Source organism: Anthonomus grandis, chromosome 22 (genome assembly GCF_022605725.1).
Source record: "Anthonomus grandis grandis chromosome 22, icAntGran1.3, whole genome shotgun sequence".
Taxonomy (NCBI): domain Eukaryota; kingdom Metazoa; phylum Arthropoda; class Insecta; order Coleoptera; family Curculionidae; genus Anthonomus; species Anthonomus grandis.
The window spans coordinates 42,854,761-42,881,301 of NC_065567.1; the positions used below are offsets into that span (position 1 = coordinate 42,854,761).

Genomic DNA, 26,541 nt, shown 5'->3' on the forward strand with positions numbered 1-26,541 from the left:
TGGAAGGTAACGGAGGAATTTGCATCTACTCCGATAGTCAAGCTGCCCTCAAAGCGATTCAGAAACCCAGGGCCAGCTCAGCGCTAGTCCAGGAATGCAGAGACGCATTGGAAAGGCTTGCAACACACAGGGAAGTAAGACTTAGGTGGGTCCCAGGACACCAAGGTGTCGAGGGCAATGAGCGGGCCGACGAAATGGCAAGACAGGATTCCGTTAACCCCTTCGTATGCCCCGAACCTTGTCTCGGTCTTAGCAAAACAACAAATCTCCCAGGCACTTAATAATTGGGCCTGGGAAAAAACAAGAAAGAATTGGAGAAGGACAGAAGGATGTAGACAGGCCAAGGAAATGATACCAGACCATGACGGCTCTAAAGAAAGGGCAAAGACTCGGCAAAGTATCAAAGACTTGGTGGGAATCCTGACTGGGCACAACAGTCTAAACAGTCATCTACACTTTCTTGATATAAGAGAAAGCCCAATCTGTCGGAATTGCGGTACAGGGGAGGAAACTTCATACCACATACTAGGTATCTGTGATAGGTGGAGTCGCCTGAGAAGGAAAATTTTCTTAAAGATCTGAACTGGTAAACTGGAACAACGTGCAAGCCTTTATTAAAAGGACGGGTCAACTCAGTGAAGACCGCGCATTGGGAGTGGAGGTGTAGGGGTGCGTGATTCTGGAGTTGGCGAAAAGGGACTGTTGAGGCCTACTTGCCAAGCTCTAGCTCCCCCACCCTTACTACTGCTATTACTACTACCCAAACGTAACGAACCAAACATGTTATAATTTCATTTTCACAATTTTTCTTCGATTTGGATGAACAATTGTGATTTGGATAAACTTTGGCTCAAAATGTAGGTGACAGAATTATCTCTAAACTCACCCGATTTATGTTGGTATTGAATTTTTCTTTCCAGAAAAAAGTCAATAAATTTGGAAAAACAACGTCAAAAATGCCCTTTTTTCGACTGTCAACAACTGTTTTGCAAAAACTAAGAGTTCAGTTGACACAAATCATATATTTTCGTGAATGTAATGTGTGGCTTCCAAAAGTAAAACACTTCAAAAAAATGATGCGCTATGTTTGCGAGATTGTAGGTAATAATAACTACACTATGGCACAAAAAACAGGATTTTTGCAAATATCTCGAAAACGGTTCTTTGAAGAAAAAAGTCATTTTAGGTTTCAGCGCCTTCAAATTAGTCTTAAAATCCCCTTTTTGTCGACATAAAAGTGAAAATTTGTAAACTAATGTTACCAGCAAACGCCTTAGAACATTGAAAGACTAGAATTAGCATTGCCGTGGAACTATGGGCAGTTTGTTTGCTTGCAACATCTCGGATGTAATGATCCCAAATGCTTATGTAGAAATGGCAAAAAAAAACACACTTTATAATATCATAAAAGTTTGTCATTTATTTTGACTGGAGCAAAACAATACTACTCCTCTTTAATAAAATATGAACCTTTTTTTTTCTATAGAGAAGTCATCATTCAATGTTAAATTAATGTAGATCACGTATATAAGAGAAAACGGCAACAACATCGCAACGCCGCTCGATCCCATTGTTGATTCCACCGACACAAGTAATCTTTACCAGTGACGTCGTCAAAAAATATTTACATGATAAATATTTATTATTAATAGATTATGCTTTAAATTATCAACAATATTTTTTTAACGTACTTCATTAGACTAAAGATACTTTAATAAAAAGCATTTTTATGGACATTAAATATTTTATAATTATTATAGATTTCTTAATAAGTTTTTATTATTCTACGTTTATGACGACGGTTGTCCCTTTATAAGATGTTATGATAATATCGACTTCACAAATGCCGAATGTAAAGACAAAGTCTTTTGCCTGCGGTTTTGTCATTTCAAATTTGTTAGAAGCGGTTTTAGGAATAAGAATGTTATTATTATTATTTTTTTTGCTTTGAAGATGTTATTTAATTTTGTGTTTAGAATACCATACATCTATTTCTCCCTTTTATTTTTAATCCAAAATCTAAAATCAATAAGATAAATTTACATTATTATATGTGCACCCTCCTTGCCCCTGTGCACATGTTGAACTCAAACAAAGTTGTTGTTTACTAATTCTAGCCTTTCAATATTCTAAGGCAAACGCTGATGATTGATCTCTCTCGGACAAAATCGACTCCTTTTGACAGACGAGAAGAAAATACTTTTTAGTAAAAGAGGAATTCTGAGCATATGCCAATGCAGAAAACAATAATTGAATATAATAAATTGTTTTTATGTTTCGTGTCTTACAAAAGGTACTTGCGCCAATGGCGTGTTTATTATTGCCAAGCCCTCTTAAACCTTGACAACGATCATTTTCCATTGAAACTTATGAATGACAAGGCGCACCTATCCTTTATCCGAACATTCTATGAAAATGAGACAATTTGGTAAACTGGTTTTCTAACATAACTTTTTGCTACGGATAAAAGTAAAGGAGCTCTTATTGTAGAAAAAGTTTTTATTAAATTGATATGTTGTCCAGGTCCGGCATCAGGGGCACGGTCTTAAAATTATTGAGAAGCTATTTAACAAGTAGACAACAATTTTTTAAAATAGAAAATATTAAAAGTAAAAAAATTTAAATAATAAAAGTTGTGTTTGAAAAAAATAAGCTCTACTCAACAAATCTGATATACTCCAGTGATATTTTTAATGTTCGATTAATCTATGTATTAGAGGTATGTTGCTTTATTAAAAAAAAACTAAAAAAAAAATTATGTAATGAAGAATCCATTACATACTTTTTTTAATAATAATAATAAATAATTTTAAGATAATACCAGAAATTGCGTAAACAAACACTTAGTTACTCAAAAAATTAACACAAGTTTGAACAAGTGATCTTTAAACTATCTTGCACCAAAAATTTTGAATTTCATGCCAAACAACATTAAGAGTGTTTATAGGTTCAAAACATTTTTGAACCTATAAACACTCACTGTTGTTCTTTTTTTTTGTAATGGTTAGGGTATACTTCATTAATTTTTTTTTTTACAAAAACAGTTAGGAGCACATGCAGACATTCGGTTATCTAGGTGCATAATTCGTAATTTTGTATTATTATCCTTTATTATATTTATGCGGAATTAAAAAAATTATCCAAATCTATGGAATTTTTTGGAAAATGATTCTAAATCTATGAAATTAATAAAAAAACGGTTCCAGAAAAAAAAAATTAAAATGTCACTAACCTAAGCAAAGGTATTCAAAAAAGCTTTACGTAAAACTATTTTCCAAAGTTTATTTATTAATTCCCCAAAAGTAAAGCAACTATTTTACCTTTTTCAAAAAGAAATGATTTTTGACATTCGGGCACAAGTTAAAAATTGAGAAATTAAAATTAAAACATTAAATTTTTTGACAGGTTAACAAAACTGTATTTGTGTGGATCGAAATAAAAATGGTGGTAGAAGCGTTTTTAAAAGGAAAGATCACTGACATTTGCAGATAGTTGCTTAGACCAAAATACATTGTCTCTAAAAGAATTTTACAAGACCTAGAAAACCTATATTTTGAATGTATAGGAAACTGAAATGGATTCGCCAATTGATCGTCATGCCAGGCTTAAATTTGCAAGTCTAATTTTAAATTGGGCGGCATTTAGTCACGAAACTTCATTACAAAATTTTCATTTATTAAACGAAGCGTGTAAGACGTCCGGCTAACATTACATTCCTAATTAAACACGTTATTTCAACAATAAAGCATGGAAAGGTTAGTGTGTTTGTCTTTTTTAAATGAAGTTAGTCCTTTGCACTTTATAGGCGGAACTATTGATAGTTACCCTATGCTGAGTGGCAGATGCATATAAGATTCAAATTTCAACAGCATAAAGACCCCGAGCACACTTTTCGTCTTGTACAGAAATAGTTTCAGGTGAATACTAGGTGAATACGTAAGTTCTAAAGTGGCTGGCGCAATCACTGAACCTAAACTTCCTCGAAAGTTTGTAGGAAGGTTGAACCTCACGTCCGCACCACAATATTTTTACCAAACAAACAGTTGTTGTTCATAAATTAAAGGAGGTTTGGAGTAAGAGGTCAATAACTACTCTTAAAAATCTGTTAGATGGTAACACACAAGGCCCCCAATGCTCAAAAACTGGTTAGACTGCAAAAGTGGGTCGGTCTCGGCATTACAGGTGCGATGGTAACAAGTGTGAATTCAGAGGGAGCGCTGTCATCCTATGTAAGGATGAAGGATAGTGCTATATAACAGCATCAACCCGATGTAACAGGGCATAAATCCATCACCAAACTGATAGAGACAGAAATGCCAATTCTGCCTCTCAATGCAAAGCCAGAGGACACTGCGTAGCTAGGAGGTTCCTTTAAGGTCGACATAGCAAGCAGGGGAGAATGGCCTAACACAAAGGCTCGATCGCGAAAGGATTTGCAAATATGATAGACGGCCCAAGAATGGCCCACACAGGGTTGTCAGGAGCTGGATTGTATCGTAGCGATCGAGGACAAGCTTTTTCGTTTGGAAGATATTTGACGGTCTTTCAAGCGGAGGTGTTCACTATACTGGATGTGGCTACAATGGAAGAAGTTAAAAAGGGTTCGGACACAGAAATATTCATTTACTCCGACAATAGCGGTTGCTGACAGACCAAAGACCTGCTATCAAATCCAACTAAAGCTAGGATAGCGTGGCTGTTGTGCCCTAGTTGTGGTGTGGCGGAGGAAACGGCATATCATTTTATAGGAGAATGCGAAATATGGGCTAAGATCAGAAGAAGAACCACGGGTTCACCCTTCTTGTCACGAGAGGAACTAAAGGACCTTTACTAAAAAGGCCTGCTCTCCTTCATTAGGACGGATCGCCTGCTTAGGGAGACCAGCGGTCATGGATATTCTATTATTAATTAAAATTAAATATTTAAACGTTTGTTTAATTTATAATCACAGTTATTGAAGTATTTGCATATTAGCAAGGTTTAAGATATTTCCCTCATTATGAAGAGAGATTCAAACAATATATTCTTTATCTTTTAATATGAAGTTTAATAAAGAAAACAGATTCTTAAAATGCATTTATAAAAGCTGACCTGTCAAACTTTCGTTTCTTTTAGCAGGACCAGAAAAGATTAAATTAATAAATTTAAAATTGCAATTTTGTTTTTGAAGATGCCGGTTTCTCCTTCCGTTTTCTTTAATACAAAAAATTAATTATTTTTTTCACATATTTGCAACTGAAAATTTAAATTTATGTCTTTCTTATAACGTTCATACACATTTTTGATTGTACAGCTGGTCGCAAAATGCCCACTACTTTTTTTGTAATTATAACTTTAAATATAGTCGAAAAAATAAATTATTTCTACCAATTTAAACGGTCTCATTATAGTTTTGGTTTTATTTTTGAACGAATGCTTATGCACATAACTTAAAATTTGCATTTTAGCATCACCCAAGCGTACGCATTGCTCCAAAAACATAAATTGTTTTTTTTTCTTTCACGCAACACAGGCAGTCGTTTAATATTAATTATCCCTAAGACTTGAATTTAATCAATTTTAAGGTATTATTATGTCTGCGCAACAACAGTGGATGATGTGTTAACCTAAGGTGGGTTGAGGTCCTATGAGAAATCTGAGACCTAATTCTGATATTCATTAAATATTTCACAATGTTTTTATTAATTGGTTATATCTGAAGTTTAAGCAAATTAACTAAAATAAACTTTTATGCATAACAAATAAAACATTATTTATTTATTTCAAAAAACATTAAAAGTTTTGTAGTATTTAAAGCCTAGACACGTTTGTCTGATTATGGTTAGGAATAATATATGTATTATCTTAGAACATTGAATGCCTAGAATAAGCGTAGCTGCAAACCATAGGCGAGGTTGTTTGAGTTCACCATCTCTCAGACAATGATGTCAAATCGAATTTCAAATTTTTCATTCAATATATAATTTTCTTAATCCACTACATACTTTTTTAATGTGTTGTATTTTGTACCAAGTAAAAAATGTACTCTTTAAAAGTGTTGTTTATTTGCTGACTAATAGTATATACATTGAGAGTAATCAACAAATTTTTCAAAATAAAAAAAGATGCCTGACAAAAAAGTTAATGAAAAAAAGCAACTTGGCAACGTAGAATACCCTCTATGTTTACAATGCACGTATCCGAAATTGCCAGTTTGTGTTTTTTAAGATATTTTTTCATATCGGTGAAGTTAGCGCCCGATCGATATGCAGTAACCATAATCTAGAACGCAGTACATGTCGTTTGCCAGCAACCTATTCATAGTCCGCGCCCGCTATTATTTAGTCAATACAATGCTCGTATCTTCTAAAATTAGCAATCAATAACTAAATCGATTTAAAGTGGTTATAAACCTCTATAAACTAAAGTGATTTTTATAAAACTTTATAAACTAAATGATTTTTTACAGTGAATTTTTTGTGAAAATTACTTAATAAATATCTAAACGCATTTAATTAAGATGGTTGCAAACCTCTACAAACAAAATGTAACTCCTAATTGCTATAAGTCTAATAATATATAATCATTTATAACATCTAACTCAATCATTTTTAATCAAATTTCAGGAGACGGGCATTATATTAATTAAATAATAATGGGCGCCGACTATGAATATGTTGCTGGCAAACGACATATGATGCGTTCTCAAATTTGGTTGCTGGCTATCAACCAGACCTCAATTTTTGCACACATTAATTTTGCGGCATTTCGGGTTCGCATAAGCAATAAATTTACTAGAATTTAATAATATACTTAATTACACGTTTTTATTAATATTTTGGTATCCAATACTTAATAGATACTTCACAAATATGCCATCTTTTATATTATAACCTAGAAGGATGACACCATTGACGCCTAACTCGCCTGTGAAAGGAACGATTTGAATTTCCTTTTTTCCAATGTATGTGACCCACTTCAGAATTCTTTATTATTTTCCAGCAAAAAGAGAGTTTTTAGGCTTAATATTAATTTAAAAAACGCACTAACACCATCGACATCTTTAAAGATTTAGCTTAGTGTAAATATAGTACAAAATAGTCTTGGTTTATAAACGAGTTTCACTTTTTTTTTTGCTTTATAATGAAGAATGCAAATTAGTTTCTGCTAATTATTTTAATTTATTATATCACTTTATTTTCTTCTGATAAAATTGAGTAATCACTAGCAACATGGAATACTAAGCATGCTGAAAAAACAAAATATCCCCTCTGTCCCCTGTGTAGATGTTGCGCTCAATCCAAAGCAGTCAATGTTTATTTTAGTGTATTCAATGTTCTAAGAAAATAGGTATACAAACAATATTGGCATGCAAAAAAAATCTAAAATTGTCTTAATCGGTGAATCATGTCTATTCCAGTAATAAAAAAAAACCATATTTTAGTTTATAATAATTGTTTTATTTTCTTAAAGTTTTTTAATATCTCGAAACACTACAGTTGGCGCATATCCAACAGCTGACTATCAAAAAATAAGCGATCAATTGGGTATAGTTTATTTTTACCATAGATGATTTTAATTATCCATTTTTGGACCGTCGCTAAAGTTCTTAAATGCGATTCACAAACTCCTCCCCATCCGATCAAGCCATGTGTTAAGTGACTCCCAACAAGTGCTTTATGCGATTTTGACGGAATATCCTTTATAAATGCATCGTCAAATGGACTAATAAAAAAGTAAAATTGACCTTATTACAACTATACCCAAAGTATATTGTTAATATGATATTCTGAGATCGTAAATACAATGTAAACATATTTTTTAGGACGGTTTGGCTATAAGAGTCGCTTCGCTTATTTTAATGATTCATTTTTCTATTAGTTATTTCATTCCTTAGAAAAATTGTGACCGAGTAACACGTGTCTACCACTGTTCCTAATTTATAATGTCGACGAAAAAAATTGAAAAACGAGTTTTAACGCAAAAAATTTGTGCTACCGCTTAAAGTGAAAACAGAAATGCTTGATCGTTTACGCCTTGGAGAGTGGTTTGCATCAATATCACGCTCATTCGATGTCAACGAATCAACTGTACGATCGATAAAAAAATCCGAAGATAAAATAAGGTCGTCTGTAGCTTCAACTTCACTGTCAGCGAAAGTTGTTTGTGATCCAGCAATAGAAAAATGGAAGTGGCGCTGTCATTATGAATTGAAGATTGCAACCAAAAAACGGTGCCTCTGAGTGGTCCAATAATCCGGGAGAAGGCAAAGCGGCTTTACACCCATTTTAGAGAACCTGGTGGTAGTAGTGGTGGTGAATGTATAGATAGAGGATTTTAAGCATCGGAAGGTTGGTTCAATAAATTTAAGGTGAGACAATCATTGCCTAGCATTAAAATCGTTGGAGAAGCTGCATCTGCAGACACTGCTGCAGCAGAAGGATATTCAGACGAATTTGCAAACCTAGTAGCTGATGGAGGATACAAATCTGGACAAGTATTTAATGCAGACGAAACCGCACTGTTTTGGAAGAGAATGCCAAACAAAACATTTAAGCTCCATTACATTAGACGAACGTTTAAAATCATATTGGATAATATGGAATGTGATCCTGATATGAATGTTACGGAATGCTGGAAATTTGACATAGCATAAGGCATTGTAAACGAAGAATCTGTGCAAATTCAAACTTTGACTGCAAACATAGCAAAAATTGCAAAAAAAAAGAATTGGAACAGATAGAATCAAGTGACATTCAGATGTTGCTTGAATCGCAAGATGAAAATTTGTCTAAAACGGATTTGGAGGAAATGTTAAATTCACAGCCTATTGAAGAAGAGGCTTCAACAAGCACTGAAAACGTGACATTTAATTCAAAAAATCTTAGCGGTGGTATAAGAATGGCAAATGAACTTCATGATTTTTTTATGAAAATTGATCAATCTATGGAACGAAGTCTTATTTTTAAGAGGCAAATTGCTAATGCCACTGCACATTGAACATCAGTATGAATTGAAGGAGCTTTTAAAAAATGCCAAGCAAGAAAAAATTACGAAATTCTTTAAGCCACTGCTCAAGCCTGAAGGTAATAATTAATCAATATGGTCAAAAGCTTCAATTAAATTCATTTTATATATACAGATCGTGTTATCGTGAGCTCTTACCCAAAATAATGGCCAAACACCGCTTGGTTGCAGCTTGTAGGCGGCGGAATTTTTCGTTTTTACTTTTTAAAACGGGAGACAACAGACCTCACTTTGCTGTGTTACTGCACGTTGCATTAATAGTTTTTGAGCGTTATTTTCGTGTTTTTTTCACTATGGCTGTTTATACCCCTTCCGACAGAGTTCAACTAATTAAATGGTTTTATGGAGGCAATTCGGCAGTACAATGTAGAGATTTATTTTCAGTGACATTTGAGAATAGACCGATTCCATTTACCATTTACAGCATGAATTTAGTAGGCCAACAAATTTAGAGGAGTTGCGAAATAAAATTGTCGAAGGTGCCAATTCCATTTTACCTGAAACTTTTTTGGGGGTGCGAAATAACTATTACGATAGGTTAAGTTTTTGTTTAGCCAAAGAAGGCGGTTTATTTGAGCCTTTTATTTAAAAAATGATATGTTGTTAAGTTTGTTTATTCGAGTTTTATTTCTGATTTTTTATTATATTTTTATCAGAGTTGATATTTTATTTTTTATTAGAATAACGCTTTAATTTTCATTATGCAAAGCACAGCATATTAAACATTTTAAGATTACAATTCTATGCGGGTTTTACACATTGTCATGTCTGTAAAACCAGCATTAGAATAAATATTTTAAAAATGCCTGGATTTTCGCGTAATATTTTGGGACATTTTGTCGCCAAACGACGCATCTCCCACGAAAGTCAGATGTTTACTTATCTCGTCCTCGGACCGGCCGGGACGGTGCTCTATCGCAGGCACTCGTACACGCGCAACGTTGCAAAATTTCGCCTCTATACGGTTTCCTATAAGTAACGAATGAAAATACGATCTGTATATGTATGTATGTACTTGTTTGTTATTTTGTCTCCTAGGAACGTATCCCCTATAATCCCATATAAATTACCATTCCATATTCACGGTTTCTTATTCGCGGCATATTTACGGAACGTATACCCCGCGAATAAAGAGCTTTTACTTTACTTTATTTTTACGTTAGTTTATTGTTATCTAACCTTATTTTAATAAATTTCACATCCTCCTCAACCTTAGTTTTTAAGTCCCGTCAACGCTCACAAATAAAACATTATTTATTTATTTCAAAGTTTTGTAGTACTTAAAGCCTAGAAACGTTTGTTTGATTATGGTTAGGAATAATATATGTATTATGTATTGTTTTGTCAAACAGGACAACATTAAAATAATCTGAGTAATTTTTGGTGATCACCAACTCCTACGCCATTTTTGTTTTTTTGTTTTAAGTATTTTTTGTTGTATGTATTGTAATAATTTTTGTATTTAAAGACCTTTACACGATTATAACAGACACATGCGTGTTAAGCTTATTAAGCATAACGGTTTCAATTCAAATGATAACCCATTTTTATTTCCTCTGAAATGCAGCGAAGCAACTAGTCGCTCTTCCCAGGGTTTGTGTATATATTTATTTTGTGTATTAGAAAATGGATAATAATAGACTTAATAAAGTGTTAAGTCAACCGACATTAGTTTTAAACGGATGAAAATTCAGCGATATTAAATTATACTAAAATTAGATAAAAAAATGTAAATTACAGAAGCACTTAGTGTTGGCGGATACAAAAATGGAGATAATAATCTGATAAATCGTAAAACACACCATAATGTAATAAATGTAATATTATGCTATATCCATATTGTATTAAGGTATAACTTTATAAGTTGAACTTGGAATCACAATAATCACTTTAAATTTTCTTATTATTATTTTAACAAGAATTCTTTTTCTCCAAGTTAAATGACCAGAACTCTTTTTTGAGTGCATTTTAACACAAGTAACTAGTGACAAACTAACGAAAAATAATAGCACATTCATCCGAAAAATGTATTTTCCGATCAATTCAAAAATATTAAAATATTATTAAAAAAAAAATTATATATATTTACATACCCATTCCAGTAACTTTGCCGTCAACAGGATTAAGCTGATAGAAGATTTCATCATATTTTGGCTTTTCTCTGTTAACAATCCAATCATGCTCTCCAGCCCCAGCATCAACACCTTCTCCTTTTTTGTATCCAAACGGAGATGCAGTATCTTCCACATTATTAAAGGCACCCCCCGAGACATGTCCATTATTTTGGTTAGTTGCCGAGTCTTCTAATGGAATCATGGCCATTAATTTTGAAATATCTTCGGCCAGCATTCTATCAACTATCTCTAAGAGTTTAGGCTTCATAGGATTAAACTTGGTAAAGTCTAAATTAACCAATACTTCTTGCATTTTTTTGATTTCAGGAAAATCACCTTGTGAAATTTGGTGTTCTCTCTGAAGTTTATCATATATTTGTCCTAAGTTTTTAATAAGCTCTTTTTTCTTTGAGTCCTTGCCGAAAACTGAAGGCATTTCCTTTCGTAGTTCTGCAATAATAAACGCATGAACTTTTGCAAGTCTAGCCCGTTTAATTAAATCATTTAATTTTCTTAAGGCGGCATTACGAGGTAGCGACTGCAGGTCTTTAAATAAGTCCTGTTCCTCATCTTCAAACAGTCTTCTGTTTACATCATATCTTAAAGGCTGGTCCCAGAAGGACCCGATATAGACTCTTGCAACTTCTGGCGTTTGAAGCACCTAAATAATATAAAGATTTTATTTAGTATTTTTTTATATCAATCGTAATTAAAAAAATTAATTTATATGTAAAATTTAAGAATCTTTAGAATATAGCCTCCTACAATAATAATACAGATCTTTATTTAGGCATATATTGTGGTTTACATTTTTTATTTATTCATTAATGGTAGCCACCAGTTTAAAAAAATATATATTAACTTAGCCTAAAACAATAATATGTTGCAAAATATAGAATCCAGTTGCACTGGATTCCAATGGTGCAACTAAAATTGCACCTTAGATCAATAGGTACTGAATTATGTTGCACATATGTACTTTACCATATCTACAAATTAGGCCTAGATTGCAAGAGTCACAAATAAAAGCTTCCTATCATAAATTATTCCAAGATCTTTACCGACTATTCCTCTCTTTAACACAGTGGACTCAATCCCATAGTTACTTTAAATATAATTGTGACAGCATTTAAGAACATTTAAATTCAAACCATTAAGTTTACACCAATTTCACACACACCTCCTCAAATCTGCCTGTAATAATTGACACTTGGTGTTATAAGTGTTGTAACACACCAACTGTCAATTATTACACAATTTGGTGTTTCATTAATATTGCGAAAAAATTCAGGGGGAGTTTCCTTGCTTAAAAATAATAAAAAAAGTCCTTATTAACCTATATCCGCAAATGTTTAATTTCTAAGATACAGGGTGTTAAAGTTTTATTTTTATTTTTTCTTAATAATTTCATTTTCATTTTTCATTTCATTTCATCTGGGGGTTTTTTTGATATGGTAAAGTCAAATTTAATGTTACGAGGGTTCTCACTTGTAGATGGCGCTACATACACAGTTTTTTGTATACTTTAAAGCGTGATAATTTTCTTATGGTTGCTAAATTTTTTTTTTACGAAAAAATAAAATTATCATATATCATTTTCACGTAAAAAAGATATCTTGGTCAAAGTCGACAGATTTTTGGTTAAAATTAAAATAATAATAATAATGCACATTTTAACGTTTTAGATTTGAGATATCATCAGCTTTAAGTTTTTATTCACTATTCAATGATCTTTTGAAACTTCAAAATAAATGTCAATATTTTATTAAGTTTTATTTTATATTTTTTTGTTAGAAAATATTTATTAATTAGTGAAAAAAAACCCAAGTTCCTACCACAAATATCTACTTTTAAAAAAGCCACTTGGTGGAACATAAGTTATAACAGTTAATCAAAATGTGAACCCCTAACTGCAATACAGGCCTCTATTCTACGACGCATCGATTGGCGAACTCGTTCAAATATTCCGGGCGTGTGTTTAATTGTTTCACAGGATGCGATAATGCGATTTTGTAATTCTTCCCCAGTACCTACTGGGGTTGCACAAACCAAATGTTTAAGGTGACCCCGAAGGAAAAAGTCCAAGGAATTAAGGTCTGGAGATCTGGGAGGCCAAGGTTCAGTTCCTCCTCGGCCTATCCAACGATTCGGATACACTATGTTAAAATATTCATGTGCAACTAAACTGAAATGAGGTGAGGCTCCATCGTGCATGAAGTACATTTGCAATCTTACTGCAATGGAACATTCTCCAAAAGTATGGGCAATTCGTATTCGAGGAAATGGCGATAAATTTCTCCAGTAAGCCTCAATGGCAAAAAAAATGGGCCTATCAAATGGTCTACAACAATTCCAACCCATACGTTAAGAGAAAATTGATGTTGATGACGGCTTTCTAAAATTGCATGTGAATTCTCATCCGCCCATAGGTGATTATTGTGAAAGTTCATTATGGCTTCTCTGGAAAAATTTGCTTCATCCGTGAATAATATTTGTCTTAAAAACTGGGGTTTCGCCAATTTTTTGTTGCACCTAACGGCAAAAATTTAGTATTAACGGAAAATCAGTCGGTAATAGTGCTTGTATCCGCTGGATATGATAAGGGTATAGAAAGTTATTCTTTAAAATTCTGAAAAGTGTAGAAGGACTTACATTTAAGTTTAAAGCAATCTTTCTAGTGCTTGTTGCAGGATTTTCCTCAATTTCATAAAGCACATTTTCTTCTACTCGTGGAGTTGCTGCTGTGCGCGGTCTCATGTTACCAGTAGTTTGTTGTTGAAAACTTCCAGTGTTACAAAGGCGTTAATGGAGATGAGCAAATATCCTATGATGCAGGATAACACGATTAGGATATTTCTCTTCATAAAGACGCCTGGCTGCTAATGATTTGCCGTTGGCCATAAACAAAATGCATATCGTACATCTCACTATTTGTGTAAACCATTGCAAAAAATTAATAATTTAAAAATTAGTAAACCCGTTCGGTATAGTGGATAAATGGGTACTAAATGTATGTACGTTACAGGCCTTTTCATACATAATTTTTTTAGTATTTCTGTTGCCTTTAGGCATTTGTTATACACAACATTCCTTTTACATTTATTATTTAAATTTTTTAAAGGAGTTTCAGACAACTTAAAAAAACAATTATTGTGACTTTTAAAATGTAATTTTAATTTAAAATATTACAATTCATTATGTTAAGTCTAAATATCTCGAAAACGGTGGCTTGTAGCGACTTCGACCAAGATACCTTTTTTCCGTAAAAATAATAGATATGACACTTTTAAAGTATGAAAAACCGTGTATGTAGCGCCCTCGACAAATGCGAACCCTCGTAACATTAAATTTGAATTTACCATATCAAAAAGCATAACTACCAAAATTATTAAGAAAAAACAAAAATATAAATAAAACTGTAAAACCCTGTATCTTAGAAATTAAGCATTTGCGGACATAGATTAATAAGGACTTTTTTTATTATTTTTAAGCAAGGAAACTCCCCCTGAATTTTTTCGCAATTATAATGAAACACCCTGTATGATATTGGTAGTTTACCATCTTTTTTACCTAAACGTAAACGCATCTTAGAAGAAAATATGTCATTAAACCAAAAGTGTGAAAAAAGAAATGTGTTAGTAGGAGATTTAATATTATAACGATATTGGCAACGCCGCGACACAAACGGGCACATCTCACGATGTCTCTGGGGACACGTGGAAGGTCAGCGAATATTCCGGAACCAGGGTCAGCCGAGTATATAAGAAACCGCGACGCCGCTGGGAGACCAGTTGACAATTCAATTCAGAATATTGGCGCGATATTTAAATAGGACATATCTAGTAGTAAATAAATATTTATAGTATCTATTCTTTAGTGATGTGTTTAGTAGTGTGTGTAAATAAATCAGTTGACAATTTTTGTGCATCAAGTGTTTTGATTGACACATAATGAATGGGTGAAAGTGTTACAATATTAACTATTTATATAAGTTTTATTGTAAAAAAAATGTTTCCATGTTACAGTCTACCCATTGACTTATAATGATAGCTGACGAGATTTATGTTTTTACAAGACCAAAGATTACTGTATTTTAGGAATTAAGTTAGAATGTGTTTTAATAACACAATAATTAGCTAGAAAAACTTAGATATTAATAATTAAATGTCTAAAGGATCAGGCATATTAGAATTTAAACATTGATGAATGAATGAATTGAAAAAAAAATTTAACATGCTGTCTAAGGAAATACCCAAATCCTGAATTTAATGTTTTTCTATAAAACAAATGTTACTTATTTTATACTGATATTCAATTATAGTCTTGTAAAATATACGTTTATAACATTTATAAGCATTCAAGTACATTTTATTAATCTTTTACTAAGTATAAGGTCCATTAAAAATATTCAAAACACAACAGGTCCGCAGTGTGACCCCTGAACGAATTATAAAACTCAAAAATGGCTCTTCAATTCTAAACAAACTGAATTTGTCAATCATTAAGCTGTGATTGATCCAGTCAAAGGCATTAGAAAAATCAGTTAACCTGGAGTCTATTTTCAAGATCGTCTGTAATAAACTGAACATATAGACCATCATTAAGGGAAGTTTACATCATTCCATTTTTTTTAATAAATACAAATTGTTCTAGATGAATTATATTGTTAAAAATTAAGAAAATCTCTAACCCAGAAGGCTGTCTAGTAATTTAGGAAGACCGATTTCCGACTGGTAGCAAACTGCTCAATAAACGTCTTTTAAAAATCAATGCTTTCCTCTATAACGGAAGTGTTGCAAAAGCTCCGAACCTTAACATCTATAATGTATCCAAACATTTTTTAAGAACGAATTTAATTCCATCAGGAGGAGAATTTTATTTTTAAGTCCATCAGGAGCAGCGCCCAATTTAGGAGGGCTATATACTAATAATCTAGTAAATTCCAGAAACAGAAAAACGCATTGTTGCCAAATGACTAGTCTTTGCATATAAAATATCAGAAAATACAGTTACAGATTCATTAGAGTAAATACTAAAAAAATCTATCATAACATTCTACAGGATTGCAATGCATTATTGCTGGTAAGTTATGTGACTTTTTTTAAATATTGGATCAAAAACTGTAATCTTGACGACCAGCTGTATCTCTGGTGGAGTGCAGTTGCAATACTCCGGGACAGTTCGATTCCTGGGAATCACATGAGATTCCAAACTCTCCTTGTACGATCACGCAGACACCAGAATTAAGAAGGCCACTTGCGCGCTATGAGCCTGCAGAAGGGCTTTCGGCAATAACTGGGGTCTTTCACCCAAGATCCTTCACTGGATCTGTTAATTTATTATCAAACCTTTTCTCGCTTAAGGGGCTATCGTTTCGTGGATATGTATAGAGAAAGCAAAAATCCGGGCCCAACTGGATAGAGTCCAGCATCTTGCATCTCTCAGCATAACGGGTTCCATGCAAACGGCGCCAATTAGAGCGCTGGAAACTCTGTTAAGCATTCCACCATTGAACCTGGTGGTGCAATTCGAGGTAATGAGGACTACTCATAGACTCAAGTGCCCTCTTCTTCTGATGGCAGTGACTGCATGACACCTGAGACTGTAGATTACAAGGGTTTTGTGACCCATATCGAAGGCAGAGAGGAGTGGCTGCACTTCAATGGGCTTACACTGTTAAACAAAGAGACCATGTGGTATCCAGATGGCTCCAAAATGGGCAATGGAGCTGGTGCAGGGCTCTGTGGTGGGGTCCCACATACCAGCAGAGCGACCCAACAACACATACCAACTTGCTGGGAAAGCCTGCTCGGACGGCAGGGCTGCCATTAAGAGCTCCAAGCTCGTACTGGAGTGCAGGACCTTTACCTAGAAGAGCTGGTAGAGGTAATATGCAGGATTCCGCTTGTCTGGCTGCTTGGGCACTCAGGTCATGCTGAAAAAAAGGAAGCGGACTACCTTGCTAGACTAGGATCTGCGAATCAGCCGATGGGCCCGAACTCGTAATCGATATATAGCTAAATGCGTAGCAGTTATAACAATGAAGAGTCTGCTAGATAAGTGGACTATCCGAAGATGGACTGAAGCCCCTGGGATGAGACTAAGGCGCACATATACTGCACCCCCTCTGCCTGCGTCATGAGATATCTACTGCGCTTAAAAAGACGCGAAATTCGGCTAGTAACCTTGTGATCCTTTAACTGGACACTGGGATTTAAGGCGCCATCTTCACACTATCGGCATATCAGACAACCCGGAATGCCGGTGGAGGAGAACGAAACTGCAGACCACGTTACCGAGGGGTCTTCAGCACTCGCAACGAATATAACACGCATGTTAAAATTCTTGGGTAACGCCTACAGTATACCGAGCGACTTTAAGTCCTTCAAACCAGAAAGCGTTAGCATTAGTTTTTTCAAGGCTACTGGCCTCTGGTAACCCTCGGTAGGGCAAGACGAATGCATTAGGGGACCTATTTGCATAACAGCCTCCGGTGCCCACTACACTACAAATCAAATCAACTGTTGTCTTGAATGTTATGTTCAATTTTATTTCCATAATTTTGATAACATCTCTTAAACAAGAAAAAAATTTCATGGATGTCTTGATTTTTATGCATTTTAAGAGGAATATGCATACTAATTGCTTTAAATACTATGGAATAAGATATTTGTAATTTTTCATCAGTTTTTATGCTTTAGCTTAGTCTCTCAATTAATGCTCTCATTAATACCAGCATAATTTCCATTCTTAAAGTCTAAAAAATATTCTTCATTCTCAGCAAAATTATTAAAATTATTATTGCACAATAACTCACTGCCAAATGATAGCCACTATTTTCAGAAATCTTGTCAGCTGCCTGAGATCCATTAAAATTTTAAAGTCAAAAGAGCACCTCTTCAGTGACTCAACATGACTTTTTCCAAAAATTTGAAAACCTAAATTGATTAAACTCCCTGAATCTTCCAATGGACAACTTACTGTTAAGCCCACCTCTTCACCATTGACCTATTGGGCATTTCATAAATTGCAAGCCCAACAATAATTAAACAATTGGAAACTTATTGTAAAATGACTCACAGTGTGCCAAGTCACATTCTTGAGGAGAGGGGTGTGTATGCAGCCTGGTATGAATTTATCCCTATTCAAGGCAATGCTTAAATGAATTTAATAAATATTATATTCTGGATGTTTCAATGTCACTTTTTGTGTTTTATTTTACCCCAGCATATATTTTATTAGGTTTTGCTCCAGTTACTCTGTTACGTCTGTATAATGACATAGGTATCAACATAGATTGAGTGTAGTACGAATTCTATTTCAAAAAATAAACATTTCACTTATGGGGCAAAGAGTACTAAAAAAAATGAGATCTCTCAGATCTTGCAGATAGTAAACTGTAGTAAACATGTAAACTGTTGGATACAAAATTGTTCAGTCTTATACTTTAATATCTAGAAAGTTAATTCCTTCAATGATTGAATGCTTTCAAAAAGTCTGCAAACATCTCCTAAAAGCTCCTTACAGATAATCTTTATAGAATATTAGGTTAATAAGCTATTAATTAAAATCTCATTTCTCTTTTCTTTTTTATACATGAATGAGCATGCTGTTAAAGCATAGAGTTGCATAAATATTTTTGTTGTGTGTTTTGTAATGATTTTAATTTAGTTTTATAATTTTCTATTTGTATTAATTGGTCTTTCAGCTTAGACATTTTAAAAGTACTTACCTCTAAAAGCATGTTTTAGAATCATTTGTCTTTATAATGTTACTTACATTTCTGAAACAACCTAGGATTAACTAAAAAATTATAAAATATATAAGAAACTTATAAAAATTACAAATATATACTAAAGTAAATCTGTTAAATCTCTCATAAACATCGGAAAATGTAAGAAAAAATGGAATGTGTTTATATTATTCTATGTGGTTCTAATGGAATAGTCAATAATGTGCTATTTTCCGTTAATTTCCTCTAATAATTAACCATTCTAATAATAACTGCTGGAGGTTAGTGAATATTTCTTAGCTTTTTTAAATGTGGATTTATTAAAAGTTATATATACATATACTATTTGATTACACATAAAATAACTACTGTAATTGAAATACCATGTACTTATGTAAGCTATTATCAACTAGTATTACCATTTAATTAATGCAACAAAGGTTTTAGTATTTGAGTATTCAACAGTTTAAAAGGCCAACAGTTTAAACAACCAAAACAAATAGTTTAAACCCTACAACTTATGGAAATGAAAGAGGATGAGGTAATCTAATATTATAGTAAACAATTCAGGTTACAAATAAAATTCTAGAGAGGGTTCGTCTCAGTGATATTGAGTTGTTATATTATTTTTGACTTGACCACTATATATTCAATCTTCGTCATATTTGCATGTTTGGGATTTATTTTTTCTGTACCATACTCCAGAATGTTTTTTTCGAGTATCAGATACCAACAAAAAAAATTAATTTAAGTTATGATGGTTCGAAAACATGTGGTTTTGGTTTTCTTCACCTAAAGAATGTTAAGTGTTATGTTAATGTGTTAAAAATAATAAGAAAATCAATCTAATATAAGGGCATATCCACCTTTAATCAACTTCCCTTTCATATAAAAAACTTGGGGAATCTTGGAACTTTCAAGAGACAATTAAAGAGGCTACTGATTGACAAAGTTTTCTGCTCTATTGTGGAATTTTTTAAAGAATCATTTTAAGAAGTTTATGACATCTTCTATACAGTGCATCCGTAAAGTAGCGGATAAATTCAATAAAAATGAAATGGACCGTTTCTGAAAAAAATGCCCGAACCTGTCGATTTTGATATTTGGTTTAGGGGTTTTCTATGTAGAAATTAAACATAGTGGGTAATAATAGTTTAAATTAAATAAGGTGACTCAAAAAAAAGATATGACGGCATCAATATGTTTTTTAAATGGAAACCACCATTTTTTAATGCAGATTCAGAAAGAACAGTTTTTTTCAAAGGATATATTATAAATGAATAGTGGTTACATGAGCAATTTTGAACAAAATACGAAATACTTATCCTTTTTCAGGTCGCCTGGAAGAACACATTATGTGAATAATTTGTCCCTAGAGTATTTTGTTTATTTAAATAAAACCTTTAATTTTCATTATATAGTAAGTACACTACCGCTCAAAAGTATTTGCCCACATATGACTGTTTTAAAGTTCTAACTAAAAATAATAAAGCCATCGGTTATTCTTATGAAACGGTTTATTTATAACAAAATGAAAATAAACAATACATTTTTCAATTAATTAAATTTAAGAAAATCAAATTTTGGATTCATCTACATGTCCGCCTCGATTTTTAATAACAGCTTCACAGAGTTTCGGTAGTCTTCTTATTAATTTGTCCAAAGTTTCCTGAGGTATCTTGCGCCAGTCTTCTTGGATGATCCCCCACAAGTCTTCTTTTGATGTGGGACATGATTTTCGCACTTGTCTATCCAGTTCATCCCACAGTAATTCAATAGGATTGAGGTCCGGTGATTGTGGAGGCCATACCATAACTTTCAAAAGATGTTGCCTTTGTAATTGACCTTAATATTGCTTGCACAATTTGGACGTGTGCTTGGGGTCATTGTCATATTGAAAGATGAAGTTTTCCCCAATTATTCGAGTACCAAAAGGAAGTACATTGTCGCTTAAAATTGTTTTGTAACCCTCTTTTCGAAGAATTCCCTCTATTCTAATTAGATCGCCCACTGCAGATCCACCGAAACAACCCCACACCATCACCGAACCACCACCGTGTTTAACTGAGGCCACCGTACAGTTCTCAGCGACCCTTTCATTGGCATAACGGCGAACAAAAACTTGCCTCTTCGTTCCAAAAACCGAATTTCGACTCCTCACTCCAGAGAACTTTCTTCCAGTCATCAATGGTCCATTCTTTGTGTGATTGGACCCACTCAAGTCTTTTCTTCTTATTAACATCCTTCAGTAGCGGTTTTGATACAGCTAAACGTCCTTTAAGACCAGCATTATAAAGTCGCCGTTTTACTGTCCAAACACTGACCGCTTTTTTACGCTCCTTGTTGATTTTTGCTGTGATTTGAGGGGCAGTAAGGCGTCTATTGCGTTTGCTTGTAATTATAATATTTAAATCCTCCTTTGAACTTGTACCTTTGGCCTTCCTGATCGAGGTTTGTTGCTAATAGTCCCTTCTCTGGTGAATTTCCTAACATTATAATAAATAATAATAACATTATAATAATTCCAGCCTTATGAAGTCCAATGATAATACCTTTTGTTTCTACCGATAACTCTTTTGTTTTAGCCATTTTAAAGAATGTTGAAAAACCAGCAAAGAAACGGTGACAATCGTCAACAAGCAACCGAAATTATTTACCAATGTTACACAAAATCAATTCTTGAAAACTAAACACCTTTAAATGTTTCAAATTTCATCGGAAACGAGCTGTAAACAGATTAGTTTTTTAGAAGAAGTGCATATTTTCACTACATTGTTTGTTATTTGCAAGACTATTTTTAAATACTCATTGTTTTTCAATGAACCATAGTTGATAGGTATGCTGTTTAAGCATATATGCAATTTACAAAAGAGATACAATCTAAATATAGGTATAAAGATAAGATTTTTATATCTAATTTAAAATTTTAAAAAGAATACATGGGCAAATACTTTTGAGCAGTAGCGTATATTACTTTATCGAAATAAAATCTTTAAAAATATTGTTGATTTTCATTATGTATACTGATGACTTTTGGCATATTCATATAAAACCTAATTTCTAAAAGTTTCTCTACTTTTGTCTGATAGTGCATAGTTCCCAGTACCAATGTATTGTTTAAATGATATCTCTATTTAGGAAAATGGTAGAATGGAAGATTTGAAAAAAAGAATATATATAAACAGTATCAGACAAAATTAAAGCAACTTTTATAATATTTACATAAATTGTTTATATTGAATTCCCTACAAAATGTTTTATGAAAATATGTTTGTTTGCCAGGCAAGAATGTCGTTTATTTACAGTTTTGCTTGTGCTTTAGTCAAGATAAAAAAAGCATTATAAAAAAAAAATTAGAGCAACTTAAAAACAAACTGGTTTTAGTATTGTATGAGAAACTGTGCAGTTGTGTGGTTTTTCAGGACCGAAAACAAAAAATTATTCTAAGATGTCCTGCAGGAAAAAGATTTGACCCAGAGTACATTGTACATACTGTAAAAGATGATAGCAATATCATGGTGTGGGGCTGATTTACACAATGGGGCATAATGGACAGGTTCGAATATATTAATATATTGGAGAAAAAAATTCACATTCCAACATGACAACAACCCAAAACACCACTAAAATTGTAGAAGAGTGGTTTACCAAGCAAAAAATTAATGTTTTAAAGTAGCCACCCGAAACTATGGTGGCTATTCTATGGTAACCACCTAAATCCCATAGAAAATCTATGGGAAATAGTGGAAAAATGTGTTCGTCGATCACAAATACATAGTTCTGATCATTTGTTTGAAGAAGTCCATGAAGTAGAGTGGAATGCCATAGATGAACATGTAATAAACAATCTGGCACTAGATAAAATATTGATTTTTGTAGTTCTTTGTACAGTTTAATTTGGAAAAAATATTTTTTGTTGCTCTAATTGTGTCATGATGAAAAATCTTTATTTTAGTTATTTTAATAATATAAATAGGATTGTATTAGAAATTAAATTTAAATATTATGTTTTACCTGTGTTTCAATTAAACTTTATTTACCAATGAATTTAAAATATATGATGGAATTATTGAAATGGAAAACAAAATTCCAAAACCCAAAAATGTCCTATGTTTTCAAAAAACTTACAGTCGGTCTGTGTTTTTATCTCCGGTTACTAAAAATAAACAAATCAAACATATACAAAATCTCAACAACAGAAGTTGTCCAGGTATTGACGGTATATCTGCTACACTAATTAAAAAACCCATGTAGAAATTCTTGAACCCCTACTACATAAAATAGACAAAATTTATGAAACAGGGAAAATACCATCTAGTTTTAAAACATCAGTTGTTAACCCTATTCACAAATCAGGACCCAAAAATGTTATAGGCAATTATCATCCAATTAGTGAAATTACATGTTTTGCTAAAATTTTCAAGAAGAGTTTATAAGATTGATTATTAGACTTCCCAAACAGACATAAAATTATATCAGATAAATAATATGGGATTTTACCAGGTCATAGTACTACACATGCTTTATGCGAACTTACTTCTGATATCACTAGCCATTTAAACAATCACACAAAATGTCTAGGTGTTTTTATTGATCTGGTAAAGGCCTCTGATACAGTACCACATACAGCAGTATGGAATAAGGGGAAGGGCAATGACACTTATTATTTACAAAATAGATGACAATTTGTTAAGGTCAATAATATATTAAGCAATAGCGAAATTATAAAAATAGGAGTGCCACAAGGTACTGTACTTCACTTTTGTTTATAATTTACCTAAATTCTCTTCTTGATATTAAAATAATAAATGGAACCATTGTTTCATATGCAGATGATACTGCCTTACTTTTTAATGGTTCGAGTTGGGATCAAACAAAACAGTATGCTATAGAAGGCCTGAATAAAATTCATCAATCAAAAAAACTCATTGGAAACTTATAAATTAAGCCTAAATGTAGCAAAAACAAATTAGATTGCCTTTTCTTTCACTGGGGTAAACAGACCGAATTATTCATGTCATTCAATTAAAAATAATTATGAAATAAAGTTTCACAGACTAAATACCTTGGAATATTCACTGATCAAAATCTTAAATGGCATATACATACTGAATATCTGGCAAATAGACTCAAAAAGTTAATTTACAAATTTTATATTATCAGAACATTTTTAAATTTAAAAGAACTTATTATCATTTATAAATCCTTAACTGAGTCAATTTTGAGATATGGTATTTTGGTATGGGGTGACTTATGCAATAATGCATTGCATAAATTATATATTGTACATTAATATATTTTAAAAACTATATACAACAAGCCAGAACTTTACCCCACAGACTATCTTTTTACTGAACAAACCACCAACATAAGAACTTTATATATAACATCAATTTGTCTCCACATTCACAACCATGATATTCCTAAAAACAAATATATCATAATACAAGACCAAGAGCTAGAGGTAACTTAATCATACCAAATAATTTCAAAAGTATTAACCTAAAATTTTTGGTTTATTTTGCACTAAAAATGTATAATGTTCTACCACTTGAGTGAAAGGGAATAAAAAAAAAATTAGTAAAGAATGTACAAAGTATGTGCACAACAAATATAATATTTTCTCCTCATTTTTCTAGGAATTTAAGTAGGTATTAGGTATAATATAGTCCTTTATCATAGATTGTTAAGTGTTAATAGATTAGGTATTCTAGCATTTAAGGTTATTAAATTTATACGTTTCTGTAAAGATAACAATCACAAGCGATAACTAACGCACACAGGTGTATATTTCACACCTATGCATTACAACAACTTAAATTTATAATAGTGATCACACAAAAAATTCTCAGTTTCTAGTAAATTAATTAAAAAATCAATGAATGTGGCTGGGTGTCAGGGTTTACTGATCCTTCCAAATAAATAAAAAATAAAAATAAATATAAACCATAACATGCTACTTAAACTTAATGATTTAAAAAGTTGCTCTAATTTTGTCTGATACTGTATATATACATATTTATAATATTAGTGATAATTCCATTTTGTATTTATAAATGTAGGTTCATTTTTTAACTATTTGATTGAATAAATTTTTTTGCCAAAAAAACAAAAAAAAAATAAAAATTACTGATGCCTTTTATTTGTATGTTTCATTTTAGTAACTTAGCTATATCTGCTTACCTTTCCTAAAGACCACATTAAGGCACCATACACTCTCATTAGTTGTTGATGATCTACCATATCAGCTTTATTTAGCACAATTCTAATTTTATCATCATGCCCTCGGAGAGCTTCTATTGATCTTCTAAATTCATCAGAAATGTCAAGTTTATGGGCATCAAAAAGGAGGATTATTCTATCTACTCTTTCAGCAAACCACTCCAAAACTCCAGTAAAGTCATAGCCCCTGTCTACCCTTTGTTTTTCTCCTGACAGAATACCGGGTGTGTCAACTATTGAGATATTTTGTAATACAGGTGAATTTACTAGAGAACACTGTAAACGATTTAAAAATGCATTTCCAAATTTAGACAAGGGTCGAAACTGCCTCTTAGGATCAACCACTAAAGCATTACCAGGTATGATTCCTTCTTTATCATCATGCATTACAGCTATAAACCTATCTGTAGTAGGCTCAGGTCCAATTCTTATTCCAGGGAACTCCCTTTCAAGCAAATATTTAATAAATGTGGTTTTACCTGTAGAATATTGACCTACCAACAGAATCATAGGTTTTGCATCAAAATCTGAATCTTCCAGCTTAGGACTATGGAATTCATGGAAATGATAGTGTTCTTCTAGGGGCAGCAGTTTATGTTTGTAGATGTCTTTCAAACCTTCTACAACAGTGTTATACACCTCCTGTTTGTTGTTATCTTTCGTCAACCAGCTAAACATTTTCTTTGGTCTATTTATTAACTTAATTTCAATAAATATTGAACTATTTATTAGGGATTTATTACTAAAAAAAACGGGCGTACTGCCTGTCTCGTCACAGAACACTTAACTTTATGATGTGAATGATGAGCAGAATGAGTAATGAGTTGATGAGCAGAGAGAAAATATATACCTATAGTTTATGAGTAATGAGTTACTGAGTAGTGATTATTGTCACACTGTCAACTGCCAGTCTGCCACGACGCACAAAAACTTGGATATAAGGTGCTTTTACACGAGCAACTGCGATCGCGATTGCGACTAGCGAGGATCGTAATTTCCAATCGCAAACGGCGCAATAGCAAAAATTAACTGCAAGTAATGGACTCAAATATTTGGCCTAACGCAGTCGTTGCAAAAACGTTTTTTAGCCATTGTCGCTGATTGTTCAACAAAAAAAGTAACAGCCAGCAATAAATTTAATAATACCTTTTGCACATCTTATTGCACCTTAATGTTCAATCACTGCATTCGAAGCTGCATGCACTGCACTGCACTGCATGAATTGGAGGTATTCCTTAAATCTAATTCTTAAACTAGCATCCTATGTTCTAATGAGCATTAGCTATCCGAAGTAGAATAAGGGGTGACGCATATACAAGACTTTTATCGGATTTCTAAATTCTGTAGGGCAGATTGACTGCATGGAGTGTCTATATTTGCTCAGAAATCAGTGAGAGAAAGGTGTGAGTCCATTAATGTTGCACCTCCTGGAGCCGAATGTGAATTGGAATTCGAGATCGCCAGGAT

At 32.8% G+C, this 26,541-nt stretch overlaps 1 protein-coding gene across 2 annotated transcripts in view; it reads right to left on the minus strand.

Annotated features, from left to right (window-relative positions):
• The window catches only part of LOC126748319 (EH domain-containing protein 1-like), a 64,513-nt gene extending 38,557 nt beyond the window's left edge, over positions 1–25,956 (minus strand). Inside the window, exons 1-2 of one of the 2 annotated variants that reach the window (XM_050457466.1) lie at positions 25,036–25,956; positions 11,100–11,781 (exon numbers count right to left, since the gene is read on the minus strand). In XM_050457466.1, coding sequence (XP_050313423.1) covers positions 11,100–11,781; positions 25,036–25,752 — 1,399 coding nt within the window. In that variant the 5' untranslated portion in view covers positions 25,753–25,956. The remainder of the gene's footprint in view (positions 1–11,099; positions 11,782–25,035) is intronic. The other variant, XM_050457467.1, reaches the window with a different exon arrangement.
• Between the last annotated feature and the right edge of the window lie 585 nt (positions 25,957–26,541).